At 38.9% G+C, this 22,410-nt stretch overlaps 1 protein-coding gene across 4 annotated transcripts in view; it reads right to left on the minus strand.

The window, feature by feature from the left end:
• LOC146449361 (A disintegrin and metalloproteinase with thrombospondin motifs 18-like) overlaps nt 1-22,410 on the minus strand; it is a 52,085-nt gene that overhangs the window by 3,638 nt on the left and 26,037 nt on the right. For all 4 annotated transcript variants that reach the window (XM_085101782.1, XM_085101781.1, XM_085101780.1 and 1 more), the window contains 15 exons: nt 21,500-21,513; nt 20,390-20,492; nt 17,630-17,761; nt 15,944-16,103; nt 14,024-14,116; nt 12,337-12,479; nt 11,821-11,884; nt 8,949-9,033; nt 8,719-8,843; nt 6,731-6,854; nt 5,893-5,982; nt 5,032-5,192; nt 3,063-3,195; nt 1,460-1,586; nt 499-706 (listed from right to left, as the gene is read on the minus strand). In XM_085101782.1, coding sequence (XP_084957908.1) covers nt 499-706; nt 1,460-1,586; nt 3,063-3,195; nt 5,032-5,192; nt 5,893-5,982; nt 6,731-6,854; nt 8,719-8,843; nt 8,949-9,033; nt 11,821-11,884; nt 12,337-12,479; nt 14,024-14,116; nt 15,944-16,103; nt 17,630-17,761; nt 20,390-20,492; nt 21,500-21,513 — 1,762 coding nt within the window. The remainder of the gene's footprint in view (nt 1-498; nt 707-1,459; nt 1,587-3,062; nt 3,196-5,031; nt 5,193-5,892; nt 5,983-6,730; nt 6,855-8,718; nt 8,844-8,948; nt 9,034-11,820; nt 11,885-12,336; nt 12,480-14,023; nt 14,117-15,943; nt 16,104-17,629; nt 17,762-20,389; nt 20,493-21,499; nt 21,514-22,410) is intronic.

Consider the following 22,410-nt stretch of genomic DNA (forward strand, 5'->3'; position numbering starts at 1 on the left):
ACACAGAATTATGTGCTTATACTTACTCTTATCTAAAAAGTGTGAACCAGACTGTTATTTCTGGTTTGATGTTTATTTCAAATAGTCTCATGTTCTTTGTAATAGTAACCTTAACCTGGAACAGGAAATTTGAAGGGTAGGTTGTTTCTGACTAAAAACAGTCAAAACTCGGGGGTGGTGGGGTAGGGTACTCATTGGATGCTTTGGTGAGCATCTGGCGCCCTATTCTCTAAATATGTGGCGACAGTTTTGCTAACCAATTACGGAGCGAAGGATAGTAGAACCAAAGAAAACGAATTAGTCCTTCACCACCAAATAACAAAACACTCTATTGACTTTCAAACCATTGGGCAGTAGCCATCTTGCTGTTTGAGTTCGTCTTCTTTGTATCGTTATAACGTTAGAGCAACAATGTGGAGTGGAAGGGGTGGGAGGGTGGATAGTAAAACAAAAGAAACTAGACATCCCCTCCTCTCTCTTCCATAGTAATATACTTACGTCGAGTCCTTCCTTGGTATCCCAGTCAGGGTCACAAGCGAAGCTGTTGCATGGTCGTACGGTGTCGGTAATGACAGTCTTGTTACTAGAACAATTGTCGCTCGGCTCATACTCGTTTGAGGTAACTTTCATGACGCATTTCACTTCACGCGTCTGTTGACCATTACCGCATGACTTGGAGCAGTCTGACCAAGGAGTGGTATACCAGCTATTATTAAATAAATGATTATTGGACAATGTAATTTCAGGGTTTTGATTGGCTTAGCCACCATGGTATATGAGTCATTATTAAAAACTGGATCATTGTATAATGCAATTCGAGCGATTTCATTGGCTTAGCGGCCATGATATATGAGCCATTATACCATGCCAGAGAAATGGAGACCATTAAATAGTCTTCTAATTGTTCTTGCAAAGCAAAGCCAGCAAAATCTAGCAATATTTCTTGATTGTTTTTAATAAAACAATTATTCCACTCACGCTTGTTGGATGTGAGATGGTTAGAGTAAGGCTATCTATCATCTCATATCCAACGCGCGCACGTGGAATAATTGTTAATGATAATAAAAGCGCGAATGAGTCGTGGTGACTGTTACTATACATTCATTGTGGTCCATTCGAAAACAGAAACCTTGTATTTGCTTGTCTAATTTACTGAAAAAAAAATTTAGACTTCTAGCATTGTATTTAGTTGCGCGAGTAACGTGTTTACCTTGTTCCATTACCTAATTTCTATCTTCTAAATGTAAATAGAGGGTTTTCACTGCCGTTAGCCAATCAAATCATTGAATTGCATTATTCAATGATCCAGTTTTTAATAATTATTGCTGTCATTAAAAACTGGATCATTGAATAATGCAATTCTAGAGTCTTGACTGCCTTAACTGCTGTAAAATCCTCGTGACATCCCTTTAATTGCTTTCGAAATTGTTGGAAAACTCGTCTGTGAAATTGCACTCACTAAGAGGGACAGTTGATCCCTGGGCACCGTTCCTGAGAGGCTGGTTTGGGTTTTCCTGAACAGCCGTTGTCGCTTGCAGGGGATTGGTCATCTGATCGAATACATCTCACAAGACGTGTACGGACGCCTGTAATATAGAATAACATGACATATTAACTTGAGTAGGTAGCAGTATTAACATCAATATGCACAATAGCGCTGGTTACTATTGGATTTTAAAATCCTAACCTTTTTCCCGTTACCAACACAAATATTCTCATTACTGTTTCCTCATATACTTCTATGCTGCTAGTAAGAGAATTTGGTGATATGTACCGCGTCACAAATGATCCCTGACCGGAGATGGTTCGTCAAATTGAAAAGCAAATGATCCCGGAAGTGGATCGCGCTCTGGGGATCACTGTATTTATGTGTAGTTCCATTTTGAGATCATTTCCGGTCGGGAATCATAATTTGCGGCTCGGGATCATACCCACGTGGTACAGATCACTTGCTTTATCCTCATAACATGTTCAAGTTGGTCACTTCTGAGGCTTAAACATGACGAAGGATTAAGCATAGGAAGGGCCTCACTCCATTCAGCGTGGGCCTGCCTTCCCCTCCAACCCGCCCCACCCCCCCCCCCCACCCCCGTTCGTACCTCTAAGAGAATTTAAACTATGACAACGAAACCTGGAGGGCACATTGGCACATTGTTTCAAACGCATTATATGTACATTGTCTTTGAACTTCTCTTTACCTCTGTCTTATCTGTAAGCATGTACAATAATGTAAAGCGTTTTCCGTGTATTTGTAATTTGTAATCTGAACCAATTGTATAAGATTCTGGCCTAACTGTAGTTGCAATTTGTCTTTTGTAAAGTACTATGTTTGGTAAATAAAGTAATTAAAAAGACTAAAACTGTTTCCTTTGGCATCGGCAAAATGGGGTGATGACGTCATAGGCGTCGAAATTACGTGTGATCTTGCACAGCCGCCATCTTGGATTTCTCGATTTTTGTAACTCCTCAGAAAACCGTTGAAGTTGACACAAAGTTAATCAAAACCAATCAAATAACGCTTTTTAAAAAATGGTATATAAATGTGAAAGTGAAGACAATGCACTTTTTAAAAACTTTTCACGAAAAGCAAAAAAAAAAAAAAGAAAAAAGAAAAACAACAACAACAACAAAAAAACCCCATAGGTATCAAACTCGTGTTGCAATGAAGCATGAGATCGAGAAAGCAAATTGTTGAGAGATAAGTTTTAGAAAAGCCTCAAAATTTGGTGGAGTTTGCTTCACTGTAATAAACGTTATGAATGCACAACACAACACCTTCAGGCGCTGAACACCATGAACATACCACAATGCAATGCAATGTAAAACAATAGGGACCTTCAGATTTGACTACGAATACGACTTTTCAAATCTAGTTTGCGTGGTTTAGATAATCACTTGTCAAACCAATCTTGTTTCTAGGGTCTCCTTATCTACGTTTAAGCAACGGGAAGGACCGAGAGTTCTGGGGATGTGACCGATTTGAAATTTGAAAGTTCGTACTCGTATTCAATCTCGTACTCGTACTCTTGAAGGGGCCTAATAACTAAATAATCAGATCGTACCATGACCACAAGTAGCAGAACAACTGGACCAGTCAGTAGTGAGCCATTCGTATGTACCCTTGGGGTCTCCAGGTTGAGCTGGTCTTACGAAGCTATAATCCAACCCTGGATTCACTCCTTTTTTAAAAATATACTAGAAAAAAAAAGTAAATTAACGATAGACATTATTAACGAATTTCAACAATCGGGTTTTGGTTTATTAGCTGAACATGTTTTCTTGTTTTTTAACGAATTGGCGCGGAATAATAACGAAAAACAAATACAAATACCAAGGTATAATCCAACCCCAGATTCGCTCCTTTTATAAAAGTATACTGGAAAAAAACAAAAAGTAAATTAACAATAGACATAATTAACGAATTTCAACAATCGGGTTTTGGTCAATTAGCTGAACATGTTTTCTTGTTTTTTTATTTTTTTTTTAACGAATCGGCACGGAATAATATCGAAAAACAAATACAACATCAGCGAGCTTGTGCAACCGGACGACTGAATTAGGAGGACGGCAAATTGTCCTTGTGTGACACGCGTGACAGGTTAAAAACGCAAATAATGGAATTCCCAACTCAAGAAACTATGGTAGGGGAGACTGGTACGAGTAAGGGATTGTGGGATCGTTTGGTTAGACGGATGAAATAGACCCTTCTCCAAAATGGCGGCCGAAAATTCAAATAAGTTAAAATTAAAAACGTATACCAGCACTAGAAAGAGCACTTTTACTTTAGTAACCCTGCAAAGTTTCAGCATATCAGGTGTAATATCAGCTGAGAAAAAATTACAGACGTTTGTATGACTGGAGGTATGACGTTTACCCCCAGTCACACAAACGTGTGTAAATTTGTTAAATTTCGTTTTACATTTCCTAAGCTGATATAACACCTAATGTGCTGAAACTTTGAAAGATTACTAAAGTAAAGGTGCTCTTTTCAGTGCTGGTATCAGTTTTTCATTCAGTTCAATTTTAACTCATTCAAATCTGTTGCCGCCATTTTGGAGAAGGGTCTATCGTGCGAATGAATAAGTGCATTTCTCGGCAGTCAGTTGTATAGGGAATACTCTTTTAGGTGAAAACTATTTAACAAGAGTTACGCTACCCAAAGAAAATGACAAAAAAAAGCACTTATCGTTGGCTCGTCTACCCAGTTTTTTCACAGTTTCTGGTTGAGTGGTGAATTGTATCTTGCTTTGGGTAGCTAAGTGCATTTCCACTATAAACGAAGCATTTTTTTTGCCGCCGGTAGTTCTTTAGGTTTACACACTGTTAACGATCAGAAGAACGAAACGTTTGGCCGAAAATCCCCCCAAAATGTTAAAAGAATTAACTATCACGTTCGTCACGCAAAGATTTTTACCACCTGCTCTTCTCAAGCGTCCACTAATAGTATACAACATACAACATACAGGCGGACAAATTTCCGCAAAATTTGTGCTCTGCGCGTGTATGACACAATCACATAAGGCCACGAGTAGCTACCACATGCCACGAAGACAATTGCGACTGCATTTTCGTATATGCGCATGTGGGAGCTTTAATTCTGGCTCCGCTTATAAGGGGAGCAGAAAAAGCTCAACGCGAGTATTCCGGACTCAACATCGCAAGTGAGGAAAATCTTATTCCCAACGGCCGCGTTTCTCCTGGTCAGCACCAAGGATGCCAACCTTAAACGGATGCGTGCTCGACGCGGTCTCTGGGAGTTAGCCTATGAACAGGCTCCCAAAGTGGGGCATAGGGCGAAGAGAACGTAGAGCGAAGCAGAGCGAGCCGCTTGGGAGCCTGTTCAGACGCTACCCGGGAGCGAAATTGAAGTGGACATTTCGTCCTTGTTCTCCAGGTATTTTCTGAGGTTCTGTGGTTTCCTTCCTTCATGAATTTTAAAAGTTCAATTCGATCCTAAATCCGCAGGTATTTATAGTAAAAATTTTCAAGTAGAAAAATATTGAGAAAACAAACAAGGAATAACAGGCTCACCATTACTCTCAGGACGGCATCCGAAGGACCTGCAATTGTTATCACGTCTTTATACTTGTTTTTCTTATGAGTATAGACGATAGTCGTGCCAGCAGCGTTCACCGTTTGACTCTTACCCAGGTGACCACCGACTAAATATGTGCCGTTCCCTGTTTGAACACCTGAAAACGTGACATAAGTACTCTCAGCCTTAAAATTACGTGGCTTTCCCCCTAAAGATATAACTATATAGTCAATGTGGTTTAACTTTTGATAGCTGTGGATCTGCTACTGAAAAGAGAACTTGAAAATATGTCATCGGATATGTATATAAATATGTCGTCTAAACGAAGATAACTAACCAACCAACCAAACGACCGGCCGACTGACCGAAGGACCGAACGACCAATCGACCGACTGGCTGACTGACCTACCAACCGACCAAGCGACTGACTAACCGACTGACTGACCGACCGACCGACCAACCGACTGAAAACTAACTGGTTAGCTAGCTAACCGGTTAGCAATTAAAATGTAAGTTTATTTCTTTCATTTAAACAGTACTATTTGCAAAATTAATTGTCATTATAAGCTTCAGAGAGCAAATAAATAATGATTATTGATGCTAACAAAGTGACTAAGTAACTAACTAACTAACCAAACGACCGACCGACCGACCGACCGACCGAACGACCGACCGACTGACTGACTGACTGACTGACTGACTGACTGACTGACTGACTAACTAACTAACTAACTAAATAACTAAGGAATGACTTAATAACGGAATGCATGAACAAATCAATAAATCAATGAACGGTTGGAAAACAAACAAACAAACAAACAAAAACAGAACCATGAGAACCCTCTCAGCCTTCTCACCAAGATAATTATTTGTTGATTTCCTCATTTGAAAAACAACGGCAGTAATACCCACAACGAGTTCGATAATAAGATCAGCATTTTCAGGTCCTGGAGAAAATAATAGTAATCACAACAATTACACAAAAATAGTTAGGGTATACCATCCTATGTTTGGGTGGGTGTATTACTAAAACGATATACAGTCAACTCTCGCCTTGCGATAACACAAACAGCAACTAAATCCCCGACATAAATAAATTACACACGTTTGACTGAAATAAATTCCCGCTATTACGGACTCTCGCCATATAAGACACTAACTTGCGATCCCGAGGGTGTCCGCAATAAGGGGAGTTAACTTTAGAGAAAAATTACATCTAATATCATCTTGATGTGTATGGCTGAAATAACTTCATGTGACCCCAATTACCCATGATGCTCTTAACACCGTCAAAAGGTCAAATTCTATCGATTTCTCTTCAAAAACTCATTAACAATTCATAAGCCCATTGATCTATCAAATAGTCGATAAAACATCACGTGCAGTGGTTTTAAAACGCGACAAAACCTCCTCCTTATTAGTATGCGGTGTTTAATGTTTTTCTCGTACGCTAATTTCCAACGTTGACAAAAGCATCATTGTTATGAACTCTCTTGATACACGCTTTTCCCAGGGATGTTTTTGAAGCCGTTCCAAAAACTCGCAGCAAGTGTTTTATCGGGTCTAAAACCACTCGGCTGCGCCTCGTGATTTTAAATCCTGATAAAACACTGCTTCTCGTGTTTTAAACATTACATAAATCACTCGTTCCCCTCGCTCATGAACAAAAGGAGCGAAAAGAAAAACTGCCTTTACCTATTTCCGTATGTGTGTTAGTATAGTTGCCTGTTACTTTGACACAAGTGTCTCCATCACCGCCGCAAACGCCACATCGATCAAGCATCGCAAGAGAATCCAGCTTATTATCACAACCAACTCTCTACAATTTAAAATACAATAAAATAAAAATAAGTGGATCTTAGGATGTTGTAAAAATGGGAGACTACAAGCCTTAAACGTGGAGGGGCAGTGGTGCAAATGTGTAGATGTTAGCACCTCGGCCTTCCGATCGAACGGTCCGAAGATTGAAGGATTGGTGATTCAAGGCTAGGTTGTTCTCTTCATCGCTGTGTTGTTTTCTCAGACAAAAAAAACTTTCCTCCACATTGTCTCTCTTCATCCAGGCCCCATTTGTTCAAAGAGAGGGTAACCTTATCCATCGGATAAGGTGTTTTGGAGTACTTTGCTCTACTGGGTAGAGCCTTATAAGCTGGATAAGGTTATTCGTTCTTTGAACAACCGGGATCAGGTGTGGGTACTGGTGACATACTGCTGGGGGCACCCCACGATGGACCAGCATCCAGGGAGGATCGAGTAGCAATACTCTAAGTTGCTTCATGCTACTGAAACCGGGTTGAGTTCCGACTTTACACTACAGGCCTCAAACAACTCATGCGGTCCGACCTGTTCGGATTTCTGTTACTATTAGCCACTAAGAGTATAACGTATTTGAGTCTGTGGAAATCCTAATTTTTGACCAGTCAAATCAACGCTTTTGAGCAGCCCTTTTCTGTGGTCCGGTGGAGGAGAGGGTTGGGGGTGATGAATCATGATGAGCTGAACAAGACGGCTCGCAATATTCAACTCAATATGCTGAACGAGCTGGTTCTAACGTTACCGGTATTAGTATATGGATGAAATTCTGGGCCCAGCTGTTCAAAGCCCAATTAAGCTAATCCTGGATTAAAGTGAACTTGGATTCGAGTTTAATTACTAATCGGTAAAGATTCTTCCAAAAGATTTTTGGCCCTCAGTTTTGACTAAGACTTTCCTTTACCTTTAGCTTGAAATTAGCCTTTTAACTGAACCACTTTTAAAAAGCGAGATGAAAACCTCTATTAACTTTTAATCGTAGATAAGCGTTAATCGGCTTTCGAACAACCCGGCCCCGAAATGCAACTATTCAAGTTCATGAAGTTACTATGTTGTACAAAATGGTTCTACTTTTTGGGTCTATAGATGAATACTTGAAGACAAAACTGCGGAGCTATTTTTGCGTAGTTTATATCTATGTAGGAAAAGTAGATCTTAGCAAGGGCTATTGGAATCCAAAAAGGAAATAGGGGGTAACCATGCATTTTTCAGAGATAATTAGTTGAGCAACAAAAATTCTTAAAAGCTTTAAAATAAAAAACAATTTATGGAATATTTTCTAAATTGAAGTCTGAAAAATGCGTGGTTACCCCCAGTTTTCTTTTTGGATTTCCATGAACCCATGCTAAGATCTGCTTTTCCAGCATAGTTATAAACTGCGCAAAAATACCTTTGAATTCATCGTCCTTAAGGGTTTAAAACTATGCAGAGAGAGCAGAACTTAGCAAGTGCTCTTATGATCCAAAAGAAAAATTTGGAGTAACAATGCATTTTTCAGAGATAATAAAGCTTCAATTTGGAAAAAAACGCCATACATTGCTTTGTATTTTACTGTTTTTTAGAATAATTGTTGCTTAATTATCTCTAAAAAAATGCGTGGTTACCCCCAATTTTCTTTTGAGGATTTCAATAGCCCTTGCTATCTGCTTTTTACTGTGTAGTCATAAACCACACAAAAACACTTTCTTATCCGAGTCAACGTCCTTAAGAAATCAGAGTTTCTTGGACCATCCCAGTACGCGCAGAACGCATGCGCAGTTGCAAAAGGAGGTCCCGTCCTTTGGCAGGACTTTCATGACTTGCTATTAAGTTTGTTGTTCAATTCTGTGTATGCAACATACGTACGTTTCTATGCAAATTATCTCACCTACCCGGCATTGCCCCCCAATGCAAACATCGAGTTTCTTTATATCGAAATAACACCTCGTGCCATCTGCGACACCACCTTTCCCAGCTACCATTGAGCCAGATCTGCAGAACAGCGAGCAAAGAAATGCTGAAATAAGAATAATAATGGTTAGTAAACTGGCGGTAACTGCAAGTTCTTCTTTGGAGTAATAAAACAACATAACGAAAAATCCAAGAACCGTTGTTTACATACCAGCGCCTCGATTAAAGGGAAAAGAACCAGGCACCTTTTCGCTGCATTGTTGTTGTCTTAAAGTTTGAATACCCACTGCACATGGCTGAAAATATAAATAAAAAAGCTGAGCTCATTGTAGAACAAAGTACGGTCCGTAGTTAGGTAGAGCAACACATAACAAAACTATCGGTTTCCTTGTACAGTCAACTCTCTCGTAAGCGACCACCTTTGGGGCACGACAAAGTGGTCGCTTATCTTCTCCATCTTCTCTGTCTTAAAACTGTTATTATCTGTCAGCATTCCGGAGAAGTGTCATTAAAAATTGAACTTTTGTCAATTCTGAGTAATGATTTACTAACGATTATACATGATACTCTTGGGTGGTCGCTTACCGGGAACAGAAAACAAAAGAATATGTTAAATTTCGGGCCTATGAAGTGGTCGCGGTCCCTTAAGAAATTTGAGTGGTGGGCGCTTACGAGAGAGCTCTTGAAACAGTATTTAACTGAGAAACAAAACGGTTTACGAAGTGGTCGATTACGGGAGGTGGTCGCTATGAGAGAGTTGACTGTATAATGTTTAACTCCTTCTTACTATGGTTGGGAGAAGCGTCCCTCGCACGCAAGGCCAGGCGCGAACATAGCAACTCGAGGATGCATGTGAGAGAAACACCTCTGTAACCACACACCGCCATAAACGTGGGAAGGCTGGGGAAGAGCCGTGTAATTTTTCACCGGTTTCAAAAACAACAGAAAGATCACTTAGGCCCGGTTCATACGTCGAACTTAACATGAGCCGAACCTAATCATTTGGTTCGACGCATGTAAAGATCGACGTATGAATCAGTTAGGATCGACAGATTTGTATTTGGGTCGACCCGCAGTTCTATTCGACTGCGCCAGTCGAATAGAACGTCAAAAGTTCGACTTTGATTCAGACGTCGAACTTTTACATGTGCCGAACCAAATGCATACGTGACGTATAAATTATATAAATTATATCTATCCCAGAGGTCTGCGCGTTCCATCGACCTGGCATGCGCAAAGAACTTCATTCTGAACAAGATGACGGGAAAAGAAAAATGTGCTTGTTCTTCTTGTTTAGAAACAACTAAATATACTTGTCTGAGATGCGAAAGATCTAAAAATGTGCACACGCGCTTCAAACAGACAAAAACTTTCCAAAGGCAAAGCGTCAAGACTTCTCAGAACAAAATCTTCAAAAACAACATTTGAAGAAAACATTAGTCTATTCAAACAGAGATTACGTTACAGAGGTTACCTCGATAACCTTATAGATAAAACTCTCTTAGAAGTCAATTTCAGCAATACAAAACAAACAAAAAACGCGCAAAAACATTTTTCGTTTGTTACGGAATATCGCCCTTCTGTGCCTAACATAGAACAATTCAGGTGAGTAAATGGCACTTGACAGAAAATCAGCCTCTGCTAAGAGAGATCTACAAAGACCCTTCCCTACTTTCGTACAGAAAAGGGAGATCTTTGAAAGACGTACTTGTAAGAGCAAATTAGCATTGAAGGACATATATTTCCTATCTCGACCATTAGGAGCCGTGTTTGGCCTGTCTTCATTATTTTTAATAATAATAATAATAATAATAATAATAATAATAATAATTTATTCACTCAATATAGCGCCTTTTAACATTAAAATGATCAAAAGCGCTTTACATGAATTTAAAAATTTTATATAAAAATATAATAACTATAAAGAATTATAAGAAATATCAACTAAAAACTAATACTAAAATGAACAATTGACCACCCCCAATGTCATTTTATCAAACAAGCTCTTCCATGTCATAATTCATCTTTCCCGCCATTTTGAATCTTGTTGAGAAAAAACAACAGCCGCTGACCACGAAAGTCTACTTTCTCACTTTAGCTTTAATTAAGTTCGACTTCAGTTAGGTTCGACGTCTGAATCAACTGCCGAACTTAATTATTTGGGTCGACCTTAATAGGTATTAGGTTCGGCTCATGTAAAGTTCGACGTATGAACCGGGCCTTAGATATTTGTAACCCTGGGAGTTTCCTGAGCGTTTGAAAGTAAATTAACCAAATGCCAGATAGTGAAAAATAGGGAGAGTTTCTATTGCGAATTGTTCGTGGCTAGTCTGACGCGGCGTTTCGTCTCGGCCAAGAGACTCTTCAGAGACCTTCAGAATTTGTAGGCAAACTCGTTGAGCATCGCGCTCAATTTTTCAATTCTTTATTGTATAAATTTCAACTCGTGTACGTGCGGTTGGGAATCCTTCTGCGATAGAGGGCCAGACTGCTAACATCTTGAATTTGCGAACGGGACTTTGAGCGCGATGCTCAACGAGTTTGCCTACAAATTCTGAAGGTCTCTGAAGAGTCTCTTGGCCGAGACGAAACGCCGCGTCAGACTAGCCACGAACAATTTACAAGTATTTGACAATTTTTCAATTCTTTATTGTATAGAGTTTCTATTGGCTGGTTAAACGTTTTGAACACCGTAATTGTAAGGTTTCGTATTCACTTTTACAATTTTCAGAAGCCTATCATTTTGAGCTCAAAATTCTCAACCTTGGTTCGAACAAGGGAACAAATTTCTTCGATAGTCGTCTCTAGACATATCACATTTTGCAATGAGCTATGGTGCGTAGAAAAGACAAACGTTACCGTAGTAAGAATGAAAAGTAATCCGAGTGTGCTCATTGTGTTAAAAATATATAGACAACAATTGACAAAAATCGAGTTGCAAAAAAAGATAAAACCTTTTTCAACTTAGTTTTTGTCATTTGTTGTCTTAATATGTTGACAAAATGAATGAAAGGATTATCTTTCATTCTCTTTGTACTGAAACTATCAACAGGCACTGGGTCACCGTTGTAAATAACACTAACCGCTGAGTTACAAATTCTCCATTGCTTATCCAATCCCTCGCAATCCTTACCACCGTAAGTCGGCCTGCAGTTAAGAATAACAAAGTCAAATTGTTATATAGCTAGAATTTTTACCGTCACAGCGCGCGTGCGCATTCATTGGCTAGTTCATGGTCACATGACACCTTACAACGAAACTACTTAATTCCCGCCAAAAGACCATAAGCGTGCAACATTGTGAAAACTGTGACGTCAGAACGTAATAGTGAACAAAGAGTGATTGAAGGTGGCATGGTGTTACCGTAAAAATTTTCAAAGTTTTGTTTGTTTCAAGCGAATGCCCGCTAAACAAAGTCTCCTTGACTGGGAGTATTGCTACTCCTGCCGTGAGGAAACACTGGTCCATCACAGGATACCGAGCATAAAGTGACCCGGAGTATTAGTACTCCCCTTGGATGGGATGTCAGCCCGAACCTTCCATAGCACGTTGCAGTATGTTTGGGAACTTTACGGTACATTAATCAGTTTAACACTTACGGTGGGTTTGTACATTGTCTTGTTCTGTACTGCACTCCCCCGCCACACGCCCGTGTACATTTGGAATTCCATGCGCTCCAATCAGACCATCTTCCATCGATTCGTTTCTTTCCATTGTCCTCGCATTTTCCTCCTATGCACCACTGTAAGTTGAGGTAGAAGAAAAGAGATTGACAGAATTTGTAACGCGCATGCACAAGACACTAAATCATCCCATAATCTCATAAGTGACTTTACGATCACATTTATTCCATTGCGCATATACCACACGTTCGACATTCAAATCCTAGCAGTATGCAGGATGTTTGTCCCATGAACCTAGTTTAATGGCCTTAGCTCCCACGAGTCTCCTGAAGCTCAGTGGTAGAGCATCCGAACTAGTAATCGGAAGGTCTTAGGTTCGACTCCTGTTAGGAACACTCGGATTTCCTATGCCTGTGTCACTTTGAATAATACACCATTCTCAATCCCATAAGTGTAATATATCCCAAAGTAAATTTTAGTTTCTTTGGACACGGATGGCTAGAATGGCCAATCTTTTCAAGTGCTTAGCTATTGTCTTTAAAAGTCGCAAAAATAGAACGATTAAAGAATGCTCTCCCTTTGAGAAAATCACCCAGGCCCGGTTGTTCAAAAGGCGATTAACGCTAATCCACGATTAAAAGTTAACCGAGGTTTTCACCTGGCTCATTAAAAATGTTGTTAAGAGCTAATTTTAAGCTAATGGTAAAGAAAAGTCTACGTCAAAACTGAGGGACAAAAACTTTTTGAAGAGCCTTTATTGGTTAGTAATTAAACTCAAATCAAAGTTCACGCTAACTCAGGATTAGCTTAATCAGGCTTTGAACAACTGCGCGGAGGTATCTTTCTCTTGGTGCAGTTGGAGCATAGCATACGACGTGGGTCAGTGAAACGCAAAGAATGAAGGCTCTTATAATTTCTTTTTTCTTTTCTTTTTTTTTTTTTTTTTTCCGTGGCGTACCTGTAAACTAGCTTTTTTAGCTAAGCGTACTGGCCACATTAAATATATCGATTGATTGATTGATTGATTGATTGATTGAATCCAGACAGCACGCAGCTCTTAATAACTTCAAATTTCATTGTACCTATAAGGAGCTCACGACAAGGAGCGTCTACCTGTAAAAACTGCTTGAGTCAACCTTTTCCCGAGTAGATGCACTTCTCGACAAAAGAATTGATATGATGGATACAGGCTCCGATTCAAGGCAGAACACTTCTTCCACATGGTCTCAATATTCGTGAAGAAATTTACTAGCTTTTTTCCTTTTTTTATTATTTTATTTTTTGTTATTATTATTTAACTTGCTTCATCTTTTATACTGTCAATAACTTTAGTTTTACGTAGTTCCGCTATTGCGCAAATATTTGATATATAAGTGTATGCCCCAATGCAAATTCTCATTGTACCTGAAGAAAGCTGGTTTGGCCAGCCGAAATATAGTACACTCTAAAACGTAATTCTACGTTGTATCGGTCTCTGCTTCTCTTATCATCCGATTCAATGGTTCCTGGACCTGTACATCACTTAGTCCCATTGTTTCAGGGGCTAGGATCCAATGTATCTGTTGTTTGTTCATTGCTCCGCTATTGTTTGTTTAGCCAATCCTGTGAGCCGTTCCATGAGCTACCCGGGCTAAATGAATTCAGATCATTGGAAAATACTCACATTCCGTATGCCACAAGTTGATCCATCAGCCATTGGTGCTCGTCGACTTAATTCTGTGCCGTCGTTGATGCAGAATAAACTTCCACAAACACCCTTTAAGTAACCAAATGAAAGTTTAAGCGCTTAGATTACACCTTAACTAGAGAGAAACCAATTGTTGTAGTAGGATTTTTAAGTTTGTGAGTCCACCCCTTTCCCGCGGAGATACAGAGGTTTTGACTAGTCAAAATCCCATAGATTCCCTGCAGTTTGGGTCCTTATTTCTGCAGCTCCCTCTATCCTTAAAATCATTTAATGGCTTTATTAACTGTGAACACATTTATTGTAATAATTTTTTCTTAACGTTGTTGGCTCACTACTTTAAAATAGGAAAATTTATAATATCAACAATAACGATAACGATAATGACAATGATGTTGATGAAGATGATGATGATGATGACAATACCGTAATAGCAATAACAATAATAACAACAACAATAACGAAAACGATAAAGATAAAGATAATAACAATTAAGACCCGAAATCAAAGTAATTACTCTGGCCAATCACAACGAAGTAAACAGCATAATGAACAACTCAGAACTCGAAGCAGTGGGCCATTTCCGAGTTGCTGTGAATCTCACTATAAAAGCGAGGCTAAGTGCAAAGCTTTTTATATGAAAACTAGTTTTGTTTGCATATGAATGAAAACTAATTTTCATAACGAAAACTTTGCACTTAGCCTCGCTTTCATAATGAGGTTCAAAGCAACTCGGAAATGGTCTATTACATTAGGCTGATTTAGCAAGAGGACGGGAACGTCAGTTGACAACGGCGCGCGCATGAAGAATGCCCATATATAGTCGAAATAGGCTCGCGTCCAGACTTTTCCGCGCGCTCTCGCGTCCTCAAATGACGTTCCCGTCCTGTTGCTAAATCAGCCTATTAACTGGCGCGAATCGCTAGCGCAGGAAAACGCATGCGAGTAAGTTACGAGTGGTTTTGGTTTTGCTTCTCATTGGTTGAGAAAGTGGCGCGAGTTTTGTTAACCAATCACAGAGGAAAGTAAAGCAAAACCAAAGCAAACGCGAAATTACTTTCGACAGTCGATTGAAAATCGTTCTAATGATGATGATGATGATGATAATGATAGTGACAATGATAAAAAAAAGGACAAAGGAAAGTAAAGGATAAAACGATTTAGCGAATAACCACGAGCGGAATACAATGTCCTTATGGTCATAAGAAAACGCAATTGAGACAAAGATTTTACAGAATTTGGCAAGAAAACTATGGCAGAGACAAACAGGAAGGGAGAACCATGAAGACGCGTGGGCTAGTCATACTCTTAATTATTATCAGTATTATAATTTACTTTTGGAAAACCCTTTCGGGGACAGATAATAAAGCATGTAGGCAGGTAGGTTAATATATGCATTAGATCTCACTCGTAGAGGACCCTTAGGGGACTGGTCATAACAGGTTTGTTCGAAGAGGACCCACCTTGTCTGCGGTAGTGGGGTTATCGAAGACACCACTTATCTCGTGAACATTACCAACAAAATTCTATTGGCTTTAAAATTTGAGTTGACACAGAAACATTAACCTAGCAAGAGTCAGCATTGGTAGATAAATAAAAAAAGTGAGGTATGAATCTCAATGTCATTTTTTACTGCTTGATAGAATGGTGGCTTTGCAATAAAGACACCATTTTTTTAGGTTGAGGAAGGGGGGTGCAGGCAGAGGCCACCATCTATTTTGGGGTTTGGTGGGTCCTGTTCTTGTATAGTAGTTTTGACCACTTCCTTTACTATACCGTAAGAATTTCCCAAGAACTTGGGAAACGAACGGTGCGGAGAATTATTTTGAAAAAAAAATGCCTCACAGTAACCATTCTTTTAAAATCGACAAATGTAATTTATTCCGGATGGAAACTTACCTGCCGGAATGGCGAAAGCCTCCACGCGCTCCCGTATTGCACTCGACATTGGTAGTCCCCATCAAATATTTCCCCAGGGAGTTTTTTCTGATCAGCGATGGGGAGGGTTTGAATACTGTTACTAAACGGCGAGTCGTTCATACATGCTGAATTTTTAGACCTGTAATAAAATTAGTTATTATATCTTCCAGTTAGTACGAGCAGTGTGATTGGTCAACTTAGCGGGCCGTATTTCACTGCACGACCCGCTAAATTTGAAAGTTGCCCCTTTCCCGCGCGCCCGATTTACACTGCCCTACTTATCTATTTTCAGGATACCCTCCTGGACACGTTTGAAGACGGTTGTCCCGTTCCACTCGTCATCACGCTGTGGACCAAGGGGCGGTATATCCGCGATCTGATCGCCACCTGGGTAAGCGATATACCAGATCTGGCGGTACCGATAATTGTACTGACTTTGGACGACATTGACTGTCCCCCAGCAAGGGAACTGATTCCAGCCGACCGGCCGTTCACTACCAAACGAAAAGCACCGGCGTACGCCGACTGGATGAAAAGACACCACCTGGGATGAGAAACCCCACGAGAGACTTGTTGTTAAGTACAAACACAACTCTGCACAACCTATCATTATAACCTACAAACCACGTTTTCACGGTCCGTACTGTAAGTTACGGGTCCTTGTTTTTTCCCCGTTGATTTATGGCCCAAGTGAGAAGCGCGCGGGCCATAAATCAACGGGAACAAACTCGGTCCGTAGTTTACAGTACGGATCTCAAGCTCGGTTGGTGAGAGGTATGTAAAAGTGGTATCTCAGTTGAAAGCAGAGGCGGAGATTTTTTAAAACGCCTTCTCGTCCACATGCATGCATTTTCATAAGTTTTCCTGTGCAGATGTAAACGAATAAATCATATATCAAAATGCATATTCTAGTCCCTGTCCTTTACACATTTCTTATGGTCCAGATTGGGAGAATTTAACTAAACATCAAGTACATTTCATCTTTGATGATCATTTCGTTTATTCTCAAGACCTAAATGTTGTATAAAGTAGTGATGTTATTAGGAGAAATTAGATGCTGATGTCTACTATTTCTTTTTAAAGAAAAAAATAAATAAGGCGTCTGCATGTTGGCTACTTGATTTTTGTCCGCTTTTTTTTTCGTCCATACGAAAGTAATAATGGATTTATAATGAATCATTAGCATTGAGCAAGGTAATAGCAATGAAAGGCCTCTATAGGCGAGTCAGTTCAGGGGCACCCAACGGATCGTTTCGGTAAATTATCTGTTCGGAAGGCTCTTAATCCCCTACAATTTTCTGAAGGGAATTTTCACTTCGAATTTTCGTGATATGAACAATTTAAGGCCTAGTGTTTTCGGATTGACAAAAATGTTGTTTCGGGTACCGAAAAAAGGTCAGCTAAGATCTTCGGAAAGGAAATAAGACCTAAGGTTTTCGGGAAATGGACAAAAATGCCCTAGTAATTTCGAAAAGACTCAAGTTCCCCTAGAATGACCGAACAGATAAAAATGTTATAGCGCGGCCTAAAATGAACCTACAGAGCTTTAAAAACACTCCAGATAGCCTAAAATAGCGTTTCAAAGGATCTGAGAGAAAACTGTCGCTGGGTGCCCCTGTCAGTTTACCCCATTGACACCCTCAACTACAGCTAGAGAGCTCTCACCCTATAAACTCCTCAAGGACTTTTCGCGAACAGTTCGACCACGTGGCTGCATACGGTCCACCTGGAAGGGAGCCGGACATAATGTATGTTCCTCCTGGGCATTCCGGTGAGTTATCATGGTCAAGCCACATGCTATAAGGAAAAGATAAAATAATCTAGAGAATGCACGCTAGTAAGCGACAAAAAGCTGAAAAAATAGAGGCTGGTCACTTACCAGGGCGTTTAGCGTAAAGCTTTCTACTTTTTTTTTTTTTAACCTTTCTACCTCGGTCTAAGAGTAACACCCTTGATCCAGGCGTAAATCATCTTGAATTTTAGATTCGAGATCATTATCTATGAACATTATTAGGCAGTGCTATATTACTATAAATGTGATCACGAAGTGTTTACCTTTTTTAAAGAGTTGCCGTAATACGTATCAGAATCCTTGAGTGGTCGCTTACGAGAATTTAAAAACAAGGGAAAAGATCAGTTGGTAATTCCCAAACGGCGTGGTCGCGGTCGCTCACGAGAGCTTCGACTGTACAGCCAATAGAGACATAGAAAGTCATATTTTTTTGCGAAATTCCTCCCTGTACTAACATTTATGAGCGCTTTTAGGGTTTTCGTACGCTAAGAGTTATGGGTGAATGTACCAGTCGCCATCTTTTTCGGTACGGTGGATTGACGCATGCGTATTTTGAATGTCATCTATTTTCACTATTTTAAAAGCTAAACGAATCAAAGGATATCTAAAAATAATGGCTTAAATTTATTTCTTTGCTAGTTTTGTATATGTCCAGAAATGCACGGTGTCCCGTAATCTTAATTCTCACTAAAACGCACACAATTCTCTCAAACATGAAGTCATATGAAAACGACAAAAGGCCCGTTTTATTTGAAGTACCCAAATTCAGAGTTGGGTGCATTTCTGGACATAAGTGAGTTTTCTAGAGCTGTAAATAAGTGTCTTTGGCCACACAGATGGTTAGAGTGGATTACAGGCCATTTTTAAGACACCTCGTGTGTCGTAGAAAAATCGCTAAATGAAAATTATGGTTTTTTGCCCGTTTGAGAAAATCACTTGATGTCGTCCTTGATATTGTCCCTTTGACGAGAAAAAGCTGTTAGGATTAGGAAAAAGGACTGACAATTGTTTCTGACCCTTCACATTATATCGCAAAATGAAGAAAGATCCTTTCGTTCCAGATTGAAACTTATAACCGAGTGGTTCAAAGTTTTTACTTTGCTAAAGAATTCCTAAAGTGTGACCATTCAAATGAAAGCTACTAATGATTACTTTGCTGTGATGCTTTTGATTATGCTGTACAAGTTGGTTTTAAGTTTTTAGTCTCTGGATGAAATCCTCAAGTATGACCATTCAAATGAACGCTACTGAGCAGTACTTTCCTGTGGTGCTGTTTCTTATGCTGTACAAGTTGGTTCTAACCTTTGAGCTTGACGTTGAAATCCTGCAGTGTGACCATTCAAATAAAAATTTTTGAGCCATACTTCACTTTGATGTTGTTCACTATGCCTGATCAGGTGGCTCTACCTTTTGAGTCTGGGAATGAAATCCTTAAGTTTGGTTTTAAGCTTTATAGCACTGTCCCAAGTGGTTCTAACTATCAAGTTGAAGACGAGATGGTTTAAAATAAATGCGACCATTAGAATGAGAACTGTACCTTCCCTGTACGTTATGCTGTTTTTTAGCCCTTTAAGCTACATTCAATATCAAAATACATATTCTCCTGACTATTCTCATATATTTGCTACGATACTATTTGGGAGAATTTGCTTTAAAAACGTGACGAAATTTTGTCTGTCGTGATCATTTTGTTTATTCTTACGACACGTATGTTTGATAAAGTAATCACATTGTAAAGCCCCGTCTACACGAGCGATTTTTATGTGGCAACTGTATGTGGCAATTTTTATTTGCCCGTGTAGATGGTTCGACAAATATTTGTTGTTAATTTGCGTCAGTAATAATTTTGCATAGCAGAGATAACCATGGAAAGGCCAAAAGCAAGATGGCAAAATTCAGAAGACGGGCCAGACGTTGAACTGAAAATTGTCACATTTTATGTGGGATCTCGTCTACACGGACAATTTTTTTTTATGTGGCAATTTTTATTTGCCACATAAAAACTAACACGCCAGCTTTACCAAGAATTTTGAAATAAAATGAATTGCCGAATTTTTAGCGCTGTTTTCTCGAATAAATTTTTTTCACTTGGAGGAGCCACTTCAAAGAGCTAAAACAAATTTGGACAGTAGCTAGTTTACCATATAAACAACAAAAACGTGTCTGCGAATTTTTTCTGTCGAAATATTTTTTCTCCGAGAGCGATTTTTGTACGATTACTCCACTTTTTTTTCATCCTATTTCGAAAATGCTCTATAACTTTTCACTGCGATTGAATATGGCAAAACGCAGACACGTTTTTTTAGCGCTTTGGGTCCGGAAACTGAGGAGCAAATTAGATTAGCAAAAACCAAAATTCACTTTGACTTGTAGCTTTAAAAAGGCGATTCGGACGCTCGCAATTAGAGGTCGTGAAAAATTCGGCAATTTATTTTATTTCAAAATTCTTGGTATGGTTTGATAGTCAGCTCTATAAGCTTTAATTTGATATAGGTGTTTAGGTATCTACAGTTTAAACTGGACGCGCTACATCGCTGAAACGCCAGACACCCCTGAAGGTCCCGAGTAACCTTAAAGGGTGAAGTACATCTTTCACGAAAGAATTCCTAGTGTCAGTCTTTATCGCTACTTACTTATGGCCTATTTCGTGTGCGACGATCAGCGCCGACTGGAGCCCCACGTCTGCGTTTATGTTGCCATTCGACCGCTTACACATTTGATTTGCGAGAGCACGCCCTGAGAAATACAAGCATGTGTAATACAGTAAACACCCACATTTAAAGGGGAAGTATCATGGGATTTTTAACCTCTTTTGTTAAAAATAGTGAAATAGGACCTTCACTTTGCTACAAAATAATTCTAGAACAACGTGATGAGAAAAAACAACTCAATTCTTGACAGGAACAACTCGCACTTTGTTCTAGCGCATTTTGGAAACAAAAATACGAAAACTTGAAAAACATTAGCCTAACATTTTTCAAGTTTCAATCCATTCCGACCTACTCTGTCTCTAGCCAGGGGCACCAATCGACAGTTTTATTGCACCGAGGTGATAATTTATAACAAAACTAGACAATTATATTTTGTTTCTGTTGTCAGACAACCATTTTTGGGTTTTGAAATTGCATCAAATTTTCGTGATACTTCCCCTTTTCAAGGTCAGCCTGAATAAGTCCCCATATTTTTATTGTAAGGTTCTTGTGTAACCGGTGAATGACGAATTTCAGCCTGGAGGTTCTTAATCTACTTGTTCTTTTATGCGGGTGTTCACTGTACTAAATGTTTGATTATCAAGGCCCGTTTAAACGGTTTCAACTTTTGCTTCAACATGCGTTCAACACCGTTGTTGAACCAAACGTCGAGGGCGTTTGAACAGGTCGTTCAACATATATTGTTGAAAGCGTAAAAAATGTTGAAAACTCATTGAAAGTGTATTGAACTAATTTTAAATTGGTTTAAACTTTCAATCAGCATGGATTCGATATTTCCTTTGTTCTTGAAAATGTTGAATGGTGCTGAAACCGTTTGATTACTCCGTTCATCCAACATTTGCCCAACATCCGTTCAAGTTTTGTTGAAGGAATGTTGGGCGAATGTTGAAACCGTTTTAACGGGCCTTTAGAGTCCTTCGGATTCTAGTACGAGTACAAATACAAGTGCGAGATCTGCACTTTCTTTATTTCTAGTCTTCAAAATGGCGTTCAGGTGAATACAATGAAATTGCATCATGGGACGTGACTTACCTCCAACTATTTTGCTGCAAAAAATGAAAACCAGGGAAATAATTAATCGATTAAATGTAAAAACGATAAGAAATGAAAAAGAAAAAAAGAGGAAGGAAAAAAAGAAAAAGAAAACAGGAATGAATAAATACCTTATGGCTCGTAAGCAAGTTGTTCTTTATTTTGTTTCTTACATTATTATTATTATTATTATTATTATTATTATTATTATTATTATTAGAATTGGAACTTATATGTAAATAGTTTGGAATATGTTGATTAAGATGTTGTTTTTTATTATTTTTATTATTATTATGACATTTGTATTTTCTTTAAAAAAGGTGTGTGCTTGAAAATTAGTCTCGAAATCGGAACGAATTGTAAATAGGTTTTAATAGTTCTTTTCTTAACTTTTAACTTGTAAATAACAATTTCAGCTGCTTGGTATATGTTAATAAAGATTTATTATTATTATTATTATTATTATTATTATTATTATTATTATTATTATTAGTATAAGTTAGTTTCAAGCATATCGATGTTTTAAACCTCTTTCACAAGATTTACTTTCCTGTAATGCTGTTTATTATGCTGTACAAGGTGGTTCCAACTTAACTTTGAGTCTTCGGGTGAAATCCTTAACTGTGACCATTCAAATGAAAGCTAATGAGCAGTACTGCCCTGTGGTGTTGTTTATCATCTGTAAACAGGGTTTTGCTAAGTATGACCCTCTACTAAAAAAACATGTTCGTATTCTGGATATAGAACTGGATCTAGCTTACAATGGATGCCCTTGCAGTTGAATATCGTAAAAAGGTTCTAGGTTCAATACCAAGAATATGAATGCGATCTATTGGGGAACCCTAGCAACCTAACTAAGGAAAAAAATATTTAAAATTCACAAAAATACATAATGATGATTACAATTGACT

The sequence above is a fragment of the Pavona decussata genome, unplaced genomic scaffold, assembly GCF_977016875.1.
Source record: "Pavona decussata unplaced genomic scaffold, jaPavDecu1.1 SCAFFOLD_602, whole genome shotgun sequence".
Lineage (NCBI taxonomy): Eukaryota > Metazoa > Cnidaria > Anthozoa > Scleractinia > Agariciidae > Pavona > Pavona decussata.